The sequence below is a fragment of the Schistocerca nitens genome, chromosome 9 (genome assembly GCF_023898315.1).
Source record: "Schistocerca nitens isolate TAMUIC-IGC-003100 chromosome 9, iqSchNite1.1, whole genome shotgun sequence".
Classification (NCBI taxonomy): Eukaryota; Metazoa; Arthropoda; class Insecta; order Orthoptera; family Acrididae; genus Schistocerca; species Schistocerca nitens.
Genome location: NC_064622.1, coordinates 324378247 through 324399027, shown reverse-complemented (window position 1 = coordinate 324399027; position 20781 = coordinate 324378247). Strand labels below are relative to the sequence as shown.

Sequence of the window (20781 nt, the reverse complement as noted above, 5' to 3'; positions counted from 1 at the left end):
TCTTCTATTTTGGCGAAATACATATACGCTGCCACACTGAGCTGTTTTCAGAATCGCACTTGTCAAAACAAACCACTAGCTGACGACAGTTTAGAATCTCGAACGTTCATAAACGATAGGTGTGTTAATCGACTAAAGCGTATATACGTCATAATGACGTCACATCATATCCAGGTTGGGTGAAAGTGCACCAAAGAAGACTAAAGCCCAGTCCACACGCAACGATCTGTCTGCGCAATTTTGCCGCAGATGTCTGTACATGCAAAAGATCGCTGCAAATGTGGTGTGTTCACACGACACAAACCGCAATCTAGTACTCGCCCGCCATCTGTCGGTGTAGAAAAGAAATGTCAATGGCAATCGACTACACTCCCCGTAAACGTCAAAAATTTAATTCAGTTATTTTGAAATATAGAAATGGAGGAAGTTCTGTTGTGGTCTGTGTTCGCAACTTGTGTTGCAAAAAACATTCAGACCAACCGCAGGAAACAGAGAAAGCGGTCAAAATGGTGTAGACAGTGGCTGCTAAAGCGAAAGCAGTTTTCTCATGTAAATTTACTGCGAGAGTTGCAGGGCGAACCTAACGACTGGCAAAATTATTTGCGGATGGATGTCGAAACGTATAATTATCTCTTAAAGCTTGTAACCCCTCATATTATGAGAAAAAATACTTGTACAGAGAAGGGCAATTTCTCCTCATGAACGGCTGGCAGTAACATTAAGATTCCTAGCAACAGGAAAGACCTACAATGATTTGTAATTTTCAACTGCAATATCGAAACAAGAGTTGAGTGAAATAATACCCGCAATTTTTCAATTAGAGTATTGTATGCTGCTGTCTTTTTGTCTCGGTCACTATATTCTTGACTTTAATTTTCCACAAACATGGGTGGTTTCTATATATTTCAATGAATTCACTTACAAACTCTCGATAACACTGACGAGTATCAGCCATTTTAATACCCTGTGCGCACAAATAGAAACACTAGACTGGGCAAACAGCTGTTTCGCGCCAGATTTACGGCGATCTCCTGTCCACACGCTCCAACTTGTCTGCGCAGATGTGGTTTGAACCCACAGATTTGAGAGGTTTCGCTCAAACCTCCAACTCCAACTTCCAGTTTTGCACACACCTCAGGTTGGTGCAAATCTTCTGTCCGCACGCAACGATCTGTCTGCGCAGATGTGATGTGCGCAGACATTTGCGCAGACAGATCGTTGCGTGCGGACGGCCCTTAAGACTGTTTTGTCAGCTGGTAAGATTGATGTCCATTATTTTATGGGATTCCCAGGGAATATTCCTCATAGATTACTTGGAAAAATGCAGAACCGTAACATGTTCCTACTATGCTTTATTGTTACGTCATTTTTTGGCTGAAAACAGACGAAGGTTGGCATGAAAAAAAGTTTCTCTCACAAGGATAATGCACCATCTCACACATCAACGATAAAAATGGCGAAAATGCATGAACTGGACTTTGAATTGGTTCCGCATCCACCCTCACTACCTGACTTAACCCGATGTGCCTTATTCCTTATCCTTAACTTGAAACTTTGGCTTGTTGGGAAGAAATCTTCATCAAATAAGGATTTGATGTTGCAGTCAATGAGTAGTTTGCAGAGTTTGACAGAAACTATTTTTTGCGATGGGATGAAAGAGGTGGTGGATCACTGGACCAAGAAGACTATGTCGAGAAGTAAGGTGAGTAGTTTACGAAGCAAACATTTTTTTCTTGCTTTTTTACGAGACTTATCAAACCACCCTAGTGTAATGCTCGATCTGCTAGTAACATGCAAATAAAATCAGAAAACTGAAACTAATAACATATTACTTCAATCTTCTGTGAGCGTATGGATCTATTTTAATGCATACGTTAGCTCTCGGTCAAGATAAAATCAGAGAGATTAGAGCCCACACAGAGGCATACCGACAATCTTTCTTTCCACGAACAATACGAGACTGGAATAGAAGGGAGAACCGATAGAGGTACTCAAAGTACCCTCCACCACACACCGTCAGGTGGCTTGCGGAGTATGGATGTAGATTTACATTTTGTTTTCATCTGACATGATAGCTGCATATCATATAAAAACAGGAAACAGCAAACTCATGATAAGTAAACACGGGTTACGTGGCGAACACAGGATTGGTGACTAACGCAGCCACCCACTACAACACTGACAGGTATGGGCATGCGCAAACCTTGCAGCTTGGGAGCGTTAAAAAAATTTCTCCGGACAGATTCTGGTTGGTCTTACTACTTTTTGCTAACAACTACCAGCCAGCCTCCAAGTAGCCAGAAACGCTGTTTAAACGTGACTTAAGCTCTGCGCGTACCCGTGAGCCCACTGGCAGCTGCTTAAACGCACATATTATAATTGCTGATAAGCGATACATCATATCAGAGTAGAGGCTTTGCAGTAAGAATTCTGACTGCACGTTTGGAAACATTTAGGATCCGCTGGTATGTGTGGGATGGATGTGCAAGTTTTCATTCTCTATTCAAATGCATCTGGAGTCCCTACAGTACGGTTATATCGATAGTATGCTGACTTCTCGATAACTAAACCAGGCATTTGTTTACTATGAACATGTAGTTCAACTTTGGTCGGAGTGTGTGTACCGGCGTTCAAATTTCAAGAAGTAGAAATTAGCAGACGACAGGTTAGTAGCGATCTTGGATCTCTTAATCAAGTTGTCTTAAAGAGAAGAAAATTCATAAATATTGTTTTTTATACCGTATCGTTTAACGAGTATAAACAACGCTGTTGATAACCAGTGATGTAAGCGCTGTGTTGTTTATTACTTGCTAGTTTCTCCTTACTAAGCGAGTAATTCTTATGTTTTAATCGTAACAGTACGCGTCAGACAATGGCAACAAGCAATTCATTGGCTGCTGATTCTGTCACCGCTGACCAGGTGAAATCGGTGAGTACTAATAGAGATTTATGATTCTTGTGTGAATAATTTTGGAGCGTGCAAGGTATTGCGACGCACGTTTGTTAGTTTACATTTTTCGTAAATGAAACCAAAGTTTAATAACAGACATACAAATACGAGGCAGTATGTGGAGTATACACCAAAATGATTCAAAATAAATTTCAAAAAAATGCAGAGGCAAAAAATTGTTTTGTAAATTTCTCCATTTTATAACATTGGCTTTGGTAGCATTCATGCAACTTATTTAATGTTTTTCAAATAAGAATACATGCAGTTGTGTAAGTGCGAAGTCTGACCATGACTCATCATGAACGGGTCTACCATGTTACTGTATTGTAAACCATAAAATATGTCTATCACTGAGGTAAGACAAAAGAAATTGGAAGTTTTGGTGCAATCTAGTGAACTTTAACAGTGGTTAATGCGCTGCAATCGCACATGAAGGAGTAAGGTACATGTCCTTGCCTGGACATTCTGATTTAGCTTTTCCATCGTTTCTTTAAGTGAAGGTGAATCTGGAGACAGTTCTTTAAAAGAGATGTGATCAATTTTCTCCCATGTCCTGTACTGGTCTGAGGATCTGCTGCTTCTATCTGATGACCTTGTTGTCAGCTGGAGATTAAACTGTAATGTTCCTCCAGCCTTCCTTCATGTTAAGTTGCTTTAACACATGTCTTCGTGGCAGAGTTTCTTGGGAAACATTATACCAATCAACTAAGCAGTGGACTGGGACAGTCTCTATTAAACAGTAGCAAATAATCACCATTAATCTTGTATTAGTGTGTTTATGTTATTGAGAAAGTGCATTTGATGTATGCTGAACTGAAACACTATACATACACATCACATTATCTTTGTAAGAAAAAAGAAAAGACTTGTTTCCCTTAGAGTTGCAAAGCCATAGTGAGGTTACATCAACAAGTTTGATGCGAGCAGCATTACCTTGACTCAAAACTGGCAAGGATCACCTGTATCCAGGTAACTACCATGGTACATCATGAGTTGCATTGGAAAGATGCTAGAGTGCTTGGTTAATAGCTGTGTAATCTGGATCTTGGGCACATAAACATAACCAGCTGCTTCCAATGTGGATTTAGAAGGCACATGTCCTCTAGACTATCTAGCATTTCTAAATGCAACTGTATGAAACTCATTCCTGTACAAGCATTTAATAGTGAATATTCTGTTAAATGCACTGAGCTTCCAACACTATGTTGATCATCCATGTTTAGCATAAGTTGCATGACTGGGGTTGTTCTCATAACTTCCTCATTTAGTGAGTCCCTTTATTGAAAATAGCTATTTTATTGCTTTCTTGGGTGTCAGCTCTCAAGCAAATTTCTCTAGCAAAATAGTGTGTCTCATGAGAGTGCCACATTGTTTTCTTTATTAATTTATTTATCACCTGTATTAGGCCTATCACATTCATTATATTGGACTTTTCAAAGTACAAAAGAGTGTAAAATATTATATATTTACATCATGTACAAAATCTTATCATTCATGTCAACACATCTTTATAACAAAAACATTACTGTATTTAGAGTATAAAATTATACATATACATGAAGGTAGAGTAAAAGCTAGCAAAATGCTTTGGTTGATTTTACTAAAACTATTAAATACCAGTAGGCCTACTTTAGTTAAATAGGCATGCCAAGTGGTCTAGAGGCTCCCACATGACCCTCATGGATTTTGATGACATTTTGTATGAACATTAACACATGTTCTCAATGAACACTGGTAAAGTATCAGTTTCAGAAATTCAATACTTTTGGAGGTACAATCACTTGTTTAAGATCATAGCACAGCTTTCTATAGTGTGTCCTTGAATTTTCAGCAACTTTGAGATGAGATATCTCTGTAAGTATTTGCATGAAAGAAACAAAACTTGGCCATCTTATACAACTTTTAGAGCTCTTTAAAATAAAATATTAAGAAAAGGATTTCTGAGCAATTTTCATATAGATAATTTGAAGCAAAGCTGGGCGAAAAAATAGCTGTTTAAAAAAAATGCGAAATTTAGTTTTTTATATCTCCAAAAGTAATTGTGGGATGTACATGAAACTTTGCACACCATAACTCACCAAAACAAGGTCTTGGAATATAAAATTTCGTTCTCCTATTGCATTCCATTATTTCACAAATCTAGGGTGAAGTTGACGATTTTTCAAAGTGCTAAAAATGGGTATTTTTAGTCAAATTTTTCAAGAAAGTATTTTCTCCAAACTCTTCTAAACTATGGTCATTAGAAAGAGCATATTCTAAACTATCTAGAAAAGTGGATTTGGTTTTGCAATGCAAGCATATAAGGCCCTAAAAAGTAGCATCATCAAAGAGGTGCACTGGAAGTTTGAACACATTTTTCTGTCACTCAAATTATACCTGAAATCTTTTATTTTGCCTTATACATGTTTATTAATGTCTGGGATAAGTCCTGGTGAATAGAACCTAACTTAAGTCCGAATAGCAAAGCAATAAAAATAGAAACAATGTTATTTCTTAATTGCCACCTCCCCCCCTCCCCCCCATCTCTCTTTCTCTCTCTCTCTCTCTCTCTCTCTCTCTCTCTCTCTCTCTCTCTCTCACACACACACACACACACACACACACACACACACACACACACACACACACACACGAAATTATTATTAAAAATGAATGTAAATCGTAAAATTTATTTGCATAATCATCTAATTATTAGTTGCCTGTTTAATGAACAACACCAGCTTATTGATGGAAAAGTAGTGTATAAATGAGTTGCTATGGTCCGTGGTGGCTTAACCACTACTAGTTTCATTTCACCTGAGAAAACCAGCATTCCCATTGTCATAGGGGTCACGCGCGATAGCTTAGCAACAACAGCCACAGGTGGGTTTCTTTACCACAGGATCCCAAGCCTGAAGGGTTTCTTTACACAGGTTCCCAAGCCTGATAGTAAAATTATTTAAGTGCCCTGTGTAAAATTAGAAGGCACTCTTGGGTTCCTTAGATTGTTTCCTCTAACCTATTTCAATTTTTGATATGCTACATTAATTTTCTGATGAATATCAAGAGGAATGGTGTATTGCCGGCCAGACGAATTGAAGAGGTGTTAGAATGTGACCTTCTGTAGGGTGCTGCAGACTAGATCGTGATGCCATGCGCTTAATGGTAGCACCAATACCGCCACATACATTTTTACCACGACTTCTTGCGAAAAAATTCCATTCTGCATGAATCTGAAAATCATGGTAATGCATGCATAAATTTTGGAGATTTTTACAGTTTTTGTACTGACTAGCTGCCCCATCACTGAATTATTTCGCAAAATGTATGTGAGGCAGCTTGTTTTTCACATTTGCTGCTATGAAAATATAATGTTAGCAAAGGATTGAGACGAGGTTGTTGCTAAGTGCCGACCCTCTTTAAAATGTTTTTGAACAACGTACAAAAATTTTAAAATGAAGTGCAAAAATATGGGAATTAGAACAGGTGATGATCAGGTCATTGTAGCGGAGGAAGAGGAGGATCTGTATTACGTTGCTCCCCAGCAAGAAAAGTGACAAAAAGTTGGAAAAATGGCAATTTTTAGTTTGGTGATGAAAAATGTGTGTGAAGTACCCCGACATTCACAAAACATATAATGGAATTTACTCTCAGTAATACTTACTGGAAATGTAAGGGAAGCTTGTACTATAACAGTATAAGTAATTCTTTAACTTTTATCGAGTATCGCATTGAGTTGTCACTGTTCTTGCCGGTGTGCCATATGTTAAGAAAGGTTTAAGAATAATATGAGCAGTGGGGTATGAAAATAGACTTCATAAAGACTGAATACCTGGTTCTTGGAAGTATAAGAAAGGAGGTTTTATGGATGATGTATCTATAGTAAAATGTAGAAGATCACATAAACATTTAGGGACAATCGTTTTGAACAAGGGTAGAAGCAGTGAGCAAATGAAGCACACCATAGGAAAGGAAAAAATGACAACTAAGCAGCTGCACTCCATTATTGGAATAAAAATACATAAAAAATGTGAAAGTTAGGATATACAAAAGTATAGTTCAGAGCATTGCACTGTATGGTGCTGAACTGTGGGAACTCTCTAGGATCAATGAGAAGAAATTAAAGGCAAATGAAATGGAATTTTGGAGATGAAATTGTGAATATCAAGAAGAGAGAAAATAAGTAGTGAAGTGCTATGAAGACAGACAGCAGCTACGAAAGATATCATAAACACAATTGAAAACAAATACCTAGCACTGGACGAACATCTTAAATGAATTCCAGTGGAAAGATGGACTTCTAAAATATGGCGCTGAAGACACACAGAAAAAGAGGAAGACCCCAGCTACATTGGAACAATCAAGTGAGGTGTATGGTGCAGGACAGAGCCATGTAAGAATAGGAATGGCAAGGTAGAAGGAGGAGGAAACTCGGATGCAAGATGCTGCATGGTATAGAAAACTTGCAGAATGAAGATTTTTCAGCTATATGTGAAATTCAGATTTATCATTTACAATGACTTATTTTTTAATTAACACAGTAGACATTTTTGAGACAAATGAACTGAGAAACTGGATATACACTTGGGTAGAGATTTTATATGAAAGTGCGTCAGGAAGCTACGAGTTGCTGGTGGTGGCGATCATGTGTATGTGTGTGAGGTGTACTTGTATGTGTGAATGAATGGTTGTGTGTTTCCTTTTCTGATGAAGGCTTTGGCTGTAAGCTAATGGGTGAGTGGCAATCTATTTTTTTACTTATATTGTTGTAAGCCACAAACTAGCCCGTTATGCACAAGTCTGCCAGTAGCCAAAGTGAAATATCTGTAAAAGGAACAATGCAAGTAGGAGACTATACAAAAGAGTCACACACGTGATCGAATCCAGTTAGATGCTAACTTTACAGTGCCAAAAGCAAAGTGACAAGCTTATGGCACTTGTTCACACCAGGAGGTAGATGTCTTCCAAAGTTTCTGCCCATCTCCAGCAGCAGCAGCAGCAGTGACACTTTCAGCATCAAGGAAATGCTTGTAGCACTGAAGAAGTTCACATCTCTTCCCATGTGCCCTCTGAATTCTGACTGCAGCCTGGACAATAGACTCAATTTTTAATTTACTATAGTTCTTCATCTCCTTACAATGATAAATATTAGAGAGAGAGAGAGAGAGAGAGAGAGAGAGAGAGAGAGAGAGAGAGAGAGAGAGACCAGATAGTAAATGAATCTTTCAACATTTCTGTATTCTGTTCTTTCAATCAGTAAAACAATTAGGTATTACCCATTATTGTTTGATTATATGACTGCTGTGCAATTAGTGGAAACAGTCACATGCATTAAATATCTGGAAATAGGTGTACAGAGTTAGTTATTAAAATGAATGACCAGGTAAAACTAATTGTAGAAAAGGCAGATGCCAGACAGATTAATTTTGTAGAATCATCAGAAAATGTAGTCTACGGTATTCACAAAGGACGTATCTTTAAAAAAACTGTTGTTCACCCCATACGTGAGTAGTGACCCTCAGTCTAGGACCATTACCAGATAAGGTGGACAGAGGAAATATATGAGATTCAAAGAGCAGCGCATTTTATCAAGAGTTAACTTAGTAACCTCAAAAGTGTCTCAGAGATGCTCATTAGAGTGTCTGTTAAATGTCACTTCTAAAAAGCTTTGCTAATTTATCTTGGGATTCCCTCTGATTTTGTTCCCATTCCATGTAAAAGTTGTGCTAAATGTGGGCTGAGTAGAATAAGGGGAAAAGGTGTCCCTGAGCCTTCAAAACTGGAAACAGAAGAAAGAAAGAAAAATAAACTCTGTAAAATTTATCACCTCATAACAAATTTATTTGCTGCCTAATGTACTCAGGTTGTTTGTTAGGGCCACGTGGGATTAGCCGAGCGGTCTAAGGCACTGCAGTCATGGACTGTGCGGCTGGTCCCGGCGGATGTTCGAGTCCTCCCTCGGGCATGAGTGTGTGTGTTTGTCCTTAGGATAATTTAGGTTAAGTAGTGTGTAAGCTTAGGGACTGATGACCTTAGCAGTTAAGTCCCATAAGATTTCACAAACATTTGAACATTTGTTTGTTAGGCTCCTTAACTGAGTGGAGTCATGGGTGACAGATCACGTTGTCCAGATGACATCCTGTGTTACAAATGCCAAGGGATCAAGACAAGTGAAGGGAGTGTTGAGCCATACTTTTCTACAACCTGGTCCAGACCACCCTGTTCATCTAGGGAAAGTGATGACCTATTGGGAAAAATTATGAACACTAACACAGTTACTGAGAAACTGTGTGCTAAAATTAGAAACATGCTGGAAGATTATTAGAGGTTCGTAAATGAAATGGAATAGATTTTTTTTCACAGAAGCTATAGGATATACCACACAGTAATGCATTCAAAATATTATTGTAGAAGAAATTGAAGATTGAAAAGAGAGCCACTGTTCATGTGTGGAATCAATCCAAAGTTTTTTGAAGAAACAAAAATGGGATCAAGAAAAAAGCAGTTATGAAATTCTCAATTAAGTAAGTTACATTGATGAACCAAAACATGATAACCATAGCCCACTGAGAGATTGAATCCTCCTGGTGATGTTGCAAGCACTTGATGTAGTAAGAAAAGTATACAGGTGGAGCAGAGGTTAATACAGGCCACATCAAGGAAATACACCAACATAATAGACTTTAACAAAAGGTGTGTTATGGCCTGGCACCTGGGTATAAGTATCTTGGTAGTGGTGAAGCTGTTTTCATGATAAAACATGAGTGGCTGACAAGTTGTTGGATGTCCACACTTCATCACAGAACATACAAGTCAGAAGCTTGTCTAGTCTGTGAAGCGAGATAGGTGGCAATCTCTGGCAGATCTGATGAGAGAGACAAATGTTTCAGAACAAAATGTTCATGTACTTTGTTGAACATGGGCTCTGCACAATATGACCCCCCCTCCCCGTGTTCTCTTGTTGACCCATCATCATCACCACCAATTAAGATGGCAGTGGGCATAGATGGTTCACTGAGATTGGACAGTGTATTAATGGAATAGTGTCGCCTGGTCTATGGTCATGTCCAGATAAGCTGTCATTGAGACGAACGGCTGCTCAAAACATGCTCCGTGCCATGGACACTTGCTAGTCTTACTAATTCTGTGCTTTGGGGGACATTCACATGAGTTTCGATAGGGTCTGTGGTGGTAATTAAGACACCATGGCTGATTTGGACTATGATCACTGTTGAAGACCATGTGCATCTCTTAATGCTTGATGTGTTCCCCAGCTACAGTGACATCTTCAAGCTGGAGAACTGTGTGTGTCACAGAAGCAGAATGCTGCTACTGTATTTTGAGTAGTGTGTCATTGAACTTAAATTGATATCTTGGCTACCAAATTCGCTTAATGTGAATGTGATTGAATATATTTTGAATACTATTGAGCTAGACCGACAAACTGCAAGGGTGGATTCCTGATTGAAAATGGAGGAGAAAAGGTCCTGTGATCATGTATCTGGAAATGGATGATGTGTGTGCAAGAGATGTTCAAAGTGGCCTCCATGGGATTGCAGGTGATAGGGATAGCAGTAGGTGTCATGCAGGATACATGTAATTGTACTTAGGCTTGCAATATGTGGCAGGCCACTTGCCTGGAGCTTGTACTAGGATTCGTCTAAATATCCTGTAGAACCTGGTCCTACAAATCTGGTGTATGCACAGTCCTTTGCCTCTCTGCATGTTCATCTGTCAGAAAGGACCACTGAGCACACAAATGCCCAAAAAGGGCTTAAAATGTTGTGTGATGTGGTTGGTGTCTGTGAGGGTACTTGTTCTGGTAAAGCAGAGTTCCCTCCCGACCATTTCTTTCTCCATGTCTGTACACAAACACCATCTCGGCTTGTTTCCAAGATGAATACCCAACTGTTTTGCTACTTATTATAACCCATGGCACATGCTCAGACGAGCTGTCATTCATCAGCACTATCTACTGTAGCAGTAATGCATTTCCATACATATGTTCATAGGACCTATTTTCCTTCAATTCCAGTCATGAATCTGCCCTGCAGTTTGTCAGTTTTATTAAATTCACCTTGCATACATCAAAACATTATTCTGTTCTTCTATGAAACCAAAGGACCATATGTGAATTTCAGTCTTTTTTCAAAACTGAAAAATTAATTATGGTGCATGGCTCTTATTCTATCACCTTGGCTGTCTTTGATTGTAATTTGTCTTCTGAATCAGAAATCAAAGTGGTCATTGCAGTGAATCATGCTTCAAACAAAAATATTGAAAACCTTAAATAGGAATTGATCAAATCGCAGAAATTATCACTAATGTGACTGAACTGCTTGTTTCTCATAAAATAAGTATATTGTTTATCAGGGTTAACTTGTGTTCTTTAAGACAGATCCACTACAATGGAATGAAAATAGAGATTTCATTAATACTTTACACCTAGTTATTAAACTGAAAGTTGTAAATTTTCCAGCTAGGTAAGGTTGCAAACTCATGGACTACTACAAATAATTTACATAAAATGAGAAACAGAAGTAGCAGGTGCCTCAGGTTGTAATAATTTTCCAGGGAATAAAAACAAAAAACTTTATCTAAGAATAAGAATTTTTAAAGAAAAATGTGTTTGCATCACAAATGTTGTAAATAGTAGCTTTGGTAGTTGTATAATACAGCAATATGAACAATTAAGTTGAAATGTATTGGCTAGCAATCTATTTCTAAATAATATTTTTATACAAAAAGTAAATTATATTTTATATTACTTTTTTTTTTTTTAATATAGAGACAGAGGAGCACACCTTCCCTTTTCCTATTGAGCCTAAGTTGCACACATCTTTCCTATTTTATTCTACGTTTTTATACGTAACTGAACTGGGGCATAGCACACAGATAACAATCAAATTTGAAAAGTAGGAGCCACCCTAATGCTCATCCAGACCAGTGATAGATGTTATAAAAGAGGTGTTATGCATCACTGGAATACTCTCTTTCAAATTCTGAAGGTGGCAGGGGTAAAATACAGGGAGCAAAAGGCTATTTACAATTTGTACAGAAACCAGGTGGCAGTTATAAGAGTTGAGGGACATGAAAGAGAAGCAGTGGTTGGGAAGGGAGTGAGACAGGGTTGTACCCTCTCCCCGATGTTATTCAATCTGTATATTGAGCAAGCAGTGAAGGAAACAAAAGAAAAATTCGGAGTAGGAATTAAAATCCATGGAGAAGAAATAAAAATTTGAGGTTCGCCGATGACATTGTAATTCTGTCAGAGACAGCAAAGGACTTGGAAGAGCAGTTGAACGGAATGGATTGTGTCTTGAAGGGAGGATATAAGATGAACATCAACAAAAGCAAAACAAGGATAATGGAATGTAATCGAATTAAGTCGGGTGATGCTGAGGGAATTAGATTAGGAAATGAGACACTTAAAGTAGTAAAGGAGTTTTGCTATTTGGGGAACAAAGTAACTGATGATGGTTGAAGTAGAGAGGATATAAAATGTAGACTGGCAATGGCAAGGAAAGCGTTTCTGAAGAAGAGAAATTTGTTAACATCGAGTATAGATTTAAGTGTCAGGAAGTCATTTCTGAAAGTATGGAAGTGAAACATGGGCGATAAATAGTTTAGACAAGAAGAGAATAGAAGCTTTTGAAATGTGGTGCTACAGAGGAATACTGAAGATTAGATGGGTAGGTCACATAACTAATGAGGAGGTATTGATTAGGATTGGGGAGAAGAGAAGTTTGTGGCACAACTTGACTAGAAGAAGGGATTGGTTGGTAGGACATGTTCTGAGGCATCAAGGGATCACCAATTTAGTATTGGAGGGCAGTGTGGAGGGTAAAAATTGTAGAGGGAGACCAAGAGATGAATACACCAAGCAGATTCAGAAGGATGTAGGATGCAGTAGGTACTGGGAGATGAAGAAGCTTGCACAGGATAGAGTAGCATGGAGAGCTGCATCAAACCAGTCTCAGGAGTGAAGACAACAACAACAACAACAACAACATGCATCACTATGTATTTTACTGTTAAAATTTCAAGAGCATATGTTGCTAGAAGAATTCAAAATGTCAAGGCAAAATTATATAGATTAGAGATCATGCAATGACATTTGTTGCCATACACAGTTAGCAACTGGAACAAAAAAGAGGTAGTGACAATGGTACATGAAGTACTCTGTGCCACACACACTGTAAGTTGGCTTGTGGAGTATTTTATGTAAAGAAATGAGTTATAAACCTGTATAAATTTTTAGTAGCAACTATGTTTAAAGACTATTGCTTTAGTGTATTTACTAATACACCATAAATAAATGCAGCATACTGATGTTTACTGTTGTAATAATACTAATAACTATGATTGTTATTTTCTAGTTCAGGGACTTTCTGCTGTCTTACAACAAGCTGTCAGAGATGTGTTTCATGGCATGTGCTTGGGACTTCACAACTCGAAAAGTTAAGAATCAAGAAGTAAGTCATATGTTAGTATTTGTTTGAGACAATAAGACAACAAAACAAGCAAATTATAGGGAATGTATGAAAATAGTTAAACATCAATGTGTATACTCCACTAGTCATTTACAGTCCATGGCAGAGGGTATTTTGTGTCGTTACTAATTATTATCTAACTTACAAATGAAGTGTGTAAAAAATGAATATCAGTAGCCTTGCATTTGCACCATAATCTTTCGTCTTTTTTGCTACATATTTCATTTATTCATTACATTTTATATTGCTTTTTGGTATTTCCCCTTGGTATATGTATAACTGTACACTGATAAGCCAAAACATAATGACCGCTGTCCACCACGATGCAGGATGCTCCATGGTGGCGTTACAGACATGAAACGGTAACAAAAGTACATAAGTGGAGAAAACATGAGTGAGGGATCACCCTAGCGAAGATGTAGACTGCAGATGGGAAATTCATTGAGATAAGCTACTCTGACAAAGGGCAGATTATTATTACTCAGAGCCTGTGAACGAGTATCTCGAAAAGAGGGAAGCTGATCAAATGTTCATGTGCTACTGTTGTAGCATCGATGGAAAGAGGTGGGCGGAGAGTGAAACTACCACAAGACACTAAATGGTTGGATGTCCATGACTCGTCACAGAATGTGGGGTTCAGAGGCTTGTCTGCTCTGTTAAGTAGAATAGATGGTGATCTGTGGCATCTCTACAAAAAGAGCACAGTGCTGGTGCATGCATGGCATCTCAAAACATGCAGCGCACCAAATGCAGGATGGTGGGTGCAATATTATGCTATGAGAGACATTCTCCTGCACTTGCTTGGATCCTGTTGTATTAATCGAAGACATGCTAACAGCTGCAAACCACCTGCACCCCCATCATGCTTGATGTATTTCTCGACAGTCGTGTCATCTGAAAGCAGGATAGTTGTCTGTGTCTCAGAGCCAGAACCGTGCATTATAGTGAACTCATGTTGATGTCTCCATGACCAAATTCACCTGATGTAAATCCTATGGAACCCATCTGGGTCACTATCGGGTGCCATCACTGCCTACGCAAATCAGTGGCCAGTTATTTACGAAAATTACGTGAGCTGTGCATAGACATCTAATGCCACATACCTCCACAAACCTACCAATAAACTGTTGGATCCCTGATAAGCAGAATAAGTAATGTACTTAGTTCAAAGATAGACAAACAATGTCTTAATGAGGTAGTCATAATTTTTTGGCTCATCGGTGTATACACAGACAATAATTTTACTTTGCATTTATGTTACATGACTGTGATAGGGGGGTTAATAGTGTTACTTCTTAATGCTTCTGTACCATTTCTAAACACTTCTGAGTTGGGGGTGGGCTGACAGTGCCATGAGCCCTGTTACCATAACCTTTGGGTATGATTCATTGACCGTCATCCAGCCAGGCCGCACAACATTGTGTGTCACAGAGAGCAGCAGTCTTGGTTTGCCTGCCTTGATTGATACAAACCTCTGCATGCCAATGAGGTGGATTGCTGTTGAACCAAAACAGTTTAGGACACTGGCCACAACCGCACGTTAAGATATTGCAGCACCTGTGTTGATCAGATATACAATGCAGTGTTCATTCGGACATGCGTACATGGCCAAAGGAACAGGCACTGCAGCAACTACTGCCATTATGAAATGCGTAAAATGTATTCGTAATTGTGAGGATGGACAACCATCAGATGTATAGTGGAATGATGACAATGAAAATTTGTGCCCAACTGGGACTTGAACCCAGATTTCCTTCTTATTGCGCGTGTTCACCGTATCATTAGGTTATCCAAGCATGCTTCATGGCCAGACCCAAATTCCATATATCGTCAGTCATGTGTCTACAACATGCACTCGTATATCCATTATGTATATTTCTGTACATGGGAGACAGTTTAACTGGAAGTTGCTTGCCCAGTGTCATTTGACTATTAAAAAAGGTCGCTGAAGATGGAAATGCTATGCAAAAGCATGCCGGTGGTTGTAGCTGTTCCACCACACCACAAGATGATCAATACATAGGCCTAGTAGTGAGAAGGTACAGACATTCCACTCCCAGGCAGATCACTGTGGACATTGCAGCTGCAACCAGTACATGTGTGCTTTCCAGAACCATTTTGCAGTAATTAAATCAGGCTGGTTTGTATGCATGGAAGCCTGTTAAATGCATCCCATTTCAACCATACCATAATCAAGGAAAAAATGTATTGCAGTAGAGAGCATGTTGGTTGGGGTCAGCGACAGTGCTCCACAGTCACCCTTTATTGTGGCAAGTTATTCTTGCTACCAGTTTTTGTGTGTGTGTGTGTGTGTGTGTGTGTGTGTGTGTGTGTGTGAGGGGGGGGGGAGAGGGAGTGGGTGCAGGGGTTGTAACACATAACAAAACATTCATGAATGTCATCAGTGTGGCCTAGGCGTTGTAGTGTGGGCAGGCCTTGTGCACAATGGCTGACCATATCTTTTTGGAGGTACTTTAGAGCATAGCGGTATTGCAGGGAGATTACGAGATTATTCTGGATTGTGTCCATCTGTTTTGGGATGTGGTAGGCACTGACTTTGTGTTGGACACACTGGAAAGTGAAGACACCAAACTTCTGGAATGGCCTGTGTTCCCTCTGGGCCTAAGCCCTATAGAGCATGCCTGGGATGCTATTGGCAGATGTGTTTCTCAATGAACTCACTGTGCTGGAACTGAAAACTGGCTTGGAGAGATGTGTGACAATATCCCCCAAGAACCTGGGGTAGTTTGGTACACAGCATGAATAACAGGTGCAAAATATGCATCAGTGCCTGAAGACGGAGTATTTCCTACTGAGAGTCCAATATCAACCTTTATGTTGGGAGTCCGACCTGTGTCAAACATGAGCATTAATTATGCCTGTTATCCTGCTTTCCCATGTAGTGAAATCAGTACCATTTTTCATTATAAATATATCACTCCATCTCTGTTATGAACCTGATCATGCTGGAAGTGGCAGCCTTTTCTACGAAGTAAACATCATGGGCATTTTTAAAACATTTTTTATTTAATTGAAAAGTAGTGGTAGACCACTACCTTGAGACACAGTGTTACCAAACATCTCCATCTGTGAGGCTGTTTTAGTGATCTAATTATAAACATACAGTTTTTCTTATCTCAGCTGTCTTTGATGTACAAAGTTGGATAATTGACAGACACATTCGAGCACTAGAATGATTTCTGTTAAGGATATGTTCAGGTTGTAATCCAAATGACTTGACAGTTTGTAGCCAGTTATTGATATTTCAACAAGGGAGCACCCCATTATTTTCAAGGTACAGTTGCTCAAAGATATCTCTGTGAATGGAAATTTAAATTCATTTTTTGTAGTCAGTAGACTATTTATTCCATTCAACAGGGTGTATAATTCTTGCTCACCTTCACAAAGAATAGCATCATTAGTGAATCTTAGCTCTGAGTTCTTATCTCATTCTGAATTTTTCTTTTACTTCCTTAATTGGTTCTTTGATATACCGGTTGAACAGTAGAGAAGAAACAGTATTTCCTCCCCATATTCTCTTTTTAATATGAGCGCTTTCGGTTTGGTTCCTGTACATATTTTATATTACCCATCTTTCCCTATAGTGTACACCTGTTTTTTTTCTGTTAAGCTTTGCTTAAGCCTTGCTTCCATTGTGAAATGTGACAATGGAACTGCTTCTCATGCTTTCACCTTTCTTAAAACCAAAATGATGATCGAGCTGATCCTCAATTTCCAGTTCCATTCTTTTCTATATTATCCAGGTCAGGAACATGGGTGAATGAACATTAATCTGTCCTTGCTGTCTTAGAGATTGTGTGCATGGTACGCTTCTGAAAATCTTATGGTCTGTCTGTAGTCTTATAGATTCTACACACTATTTTGAATAATTGTTATATTGCCACTTTTCCTAATGATTTTAAAAATTACAAAAGAATGTTATCTGTCCCAACTGTTTTGCTATATAGCAAAACTTCCATAGCTCTTTCAAACCCTGACTATAATAATGGTTCACCTAAGTCTTCCAAATAGACACTCACTTCTTCTTCTATCACATTAGCAGACATCTTCTAGTACACATAGTAGAATCCCTTTTGTTTTCTTATTGTTAATGACATAGCTTTTATAATCTCCAAAAATTATATTGACTTTCCTGTAAGCAGACACTGTCGTTCCACCAACAAATTTCCTTTGTCTCTTCAAATTTTTTCTGCAGTCATTTTGCTTAAGCTTCTTTGCTCATCCACTTGATACCATACCTATATTTGTTTATCTTATCGTTACCCTTTTTAGGGAGGATCCTATTACCCATTCAGTCGATTGCTTTATAGTGGTAATTGTTATTGCTTTATCTACAGTTTTAGAGAACATCAGACACATGTCACTGTTCTTCTATACTTTAGTATCTAGTGTCTCTTTTTTATTGAGTCTTCCTGATGATTTCATTAACCTTCAGTCTACTGTCCATCAATATTAAATTGTAACATGAGTCTGTATCTGCTCTGGGGTATGTATGAGTCATGTCCAGAAATTGAGAACTCGATAGTTTAAAAATCAAAAAGGCAATATACTCATAAAAAATTCACAGATCTCAGAATTCCAAGTGTGCGCCTCAGCATTCTAAGTCCAGCAATCTGCACAAATCTGGCAGCACTGTATAAGGAGTGTTCAAATGAAAAGGTACAAACTGCCTGAAATTTGCAAATGCTGCTTTGGGATAACATAGTGAGACATCTAGGGATGTGAATATAGTGTTGTCACAGCCCCATAAAAATGCAAAGTTGTATCATCAGCAGGAAATGTGATGCTCACCATCTTTTCAGACATCTGAGCTCTGATAGTCATAGAATTCCTCGAGCACAGCCAAATCATTAACCGGCTATGAGACAGTCCGTAACCTTCGCAAGTCCATCAGTAGCCTTTGTAAGTCCATCAAGAGCAAACAGCGTGGGCTGCTCACGGAGGGGGTGATTCTGTTGTACAATAACACGCATCCTCACCTCACCACGGTCACACATATTTTAATGGCCAAGTACAAGTGGCAGCAGCTTGAGCATCTGCCCTAGAGCTTGGATATGTTGCTGCCAAAAATAAATAAATTCAAGGGGAAGCCCTTCAACTCTGACAACAAACTGAAGGACATATTGGAGGACTGGCTCCTGTCACAGCCACAGAAATTCTGGGAACAGGGAGACCTTCGGCTTATGAAACAGTGAGATTGTTGTGCTCAGGCCTCTGATGATTACTTTTGCTTAAAGACTGCAATTATACCCACAGTGCTGTTTCATACCTTTTCTTTTGATCACCCCTCTTAGGATGCAGAAGTGTCTGGAGGAAGTGTTGCATTCTGCTCAAGCTGTTGCAGTGTTCGTATATTGGCTCATGCTCAAGTGATTAATATCACACATTCTAGACACAAAGTTGCAAGTTAAGAGTCCAAGCCTTTCTTTCTTTTTTAAACCACATTTTCTGGTCTGATGGAATCTCAAAGGTAATTTCTTCGCTTTCTGATCCACTACTAATCGCAAAATCCTCCAGAAATGTTTCCTGAAAGTGCTTCGAGATCAGAACAGTTTTGCCATACAGTGCACTTCAGCCACCTGACACCTGCTGCAATTCAACCAGGTGAATGCAGCACACCTTGGGTATCTCCCTGCCCGTGCATTGATAAACATAAAATTGTTTCTTATTGTAGTTTGATTGTCTATGCATAGTAAGTTTGATAAACATAGTGAAAAGTGTGCAGTTACAAAAGATTCATAGGTTGCTATGAATTTATCAATTTTCATTTCCTTGTTTGAAGTTGTAGTATTTGTCTTGCAGTTGAAAATTGTATTTTGCATACTTGAATCTTATGAACTTCATCTAAGCATTATAAAATAGGTACAGGTGCAAAAAGTTCTTAAAATTTGTGACATAGTGTTTGCTTTGGATTTAATAGAGGGGTAAAGGCACCATAGGCAGCTTTGAAACATTTGTATTGTGCATGGAGTAGTTCTGTTGGCAGCTCACACCAGAAAAGGATTTTCTTGTTTAAAGCAAGATCATTTTGGCGTGAATGATTTTCCACATTCAGTAAGTCTCAATAATTGATGTATTTGATGAACTGTGACTATTTATCCTTCATGTGATGTTTGCATTCAGAAGGTAATAAGTAGTTCAGCAAACTGTATATGTACAGATTGTAGCTGCAGTTATTCATGAAATAAGTTATTATAAGTAATACTGCTCGATACAGTTTGGTTCACACTATCTCATCTGATTTTGCACCATTTTTGCATATGTAAGAATTCTATCAGCACATTGTTTCACAAACAACATTTTTACATATTATACGACAGATTAAGCATTGCTCACAGTGTTGTTAAATCATGTGGCATCAATTTTAATAGTGTGACTTAACAAACATAGCCTTCTATTCATGAGCTGCTAACAATATAAAAATCACAACAGAATTTATTGTTGTGGCTATTTCATTAATTCTGAACATAATTGCGCTACAAACATAACTGCATGCTAGGCAACTGAAGTGACAGTCATTACACAAGTTCTGTACATTATCTGATCAAAGGTATCCATACACCTATTAATGGATGTTAATTGAAATGTATCCACCTTCACCCTTTCTTCTCAAAAATAATTTATTAACAGCTACTGTATAATTTATTAACAGTAGCTGTATAATTTATTAATGTAGAACAAACATATTTACATAACGTAACACATAAAAATATGTTTTTATTTTATTTTTTATTTTTTGAAGACTTGTAAGGGATCATTAGTGGTTGTGGATCAAGTTGGGATCATGGTCAGAACTGTTCAAGGCAGGGTTTAATGTCAGGTTTGTTGGAAAGGTTTTGGAATTGGGTTGCAAAGTGATATTTCCAGTCAACATTACGTGTAAAGGAAAGTAGGTCCTTCACCAAATCAATATGGTTAAATGCAGGTTTAGGGCTGAAAGTGAGACCCTTGGATAATACAGATAATTCGGGGGGAGGGGGGGGAGAGTGCATTGGGCGAGAAGTTGAGAACACTGTACTGGTGTGACTGGTTCTTGTGATTATGGGTTATGTCTGGGAAGCAGTGGTGAAAGTTGTGGGATGTTAAGGAGGTTGGCCAAGCTTGGTTTGTAGGAGAGACGTGGTGGTTGATGGTGTGGCTGTTTGGGTCACTGTAGGAGGACAGGAAAGGAAACTCCACAGTTGAGGCAGTTTAAGAGAAAGTGGGATAACTTTTTGAGGTGAAGTTGCAGTCTGAAGTTGTCTTGACAGATGATACCATCCAAGGAAACGTTAGTGGCAGATAATTGCAGGATTTTGTAGGAGGAGAGAAGTCTGGTGAAGTGGGAACTGGCAGATG

General features: G+C 38.6%; 1 protein-coding gene across 1 annotated transcript in view; it reads left to right on the top strand.

Annotated features, from left to right (window-relative positions):
- The first annotated feature begins 2528 nt into the window (after positions 1 to 2528).
- The window catches only part of LOC126203172 (mitochondrial import inner membrane translocase subunit Tim9), a 33889-nt gene continuing 15636 nt past the window's right edge, over positions 2529 to 20781 (top strand). Inside the window, exons 1-3 of the mRNA XM_049937413.1 lie at positions 2529 to 2665; positions 2860 to 2929; positions 13309 to 13404. Coding sequence (XP_049793370.1) covers positions 2873 to 2929; positions 13309 to 13404 — 153 coding nt within the window. The 5' untranslated portion in view covers positions 2529 to 2665; positions 2860 to 2872. The remainder of the gene's footprint in view (positions 2666 to 2859; positions 2930 to 13308; positions 13405 to 20781) is intronic.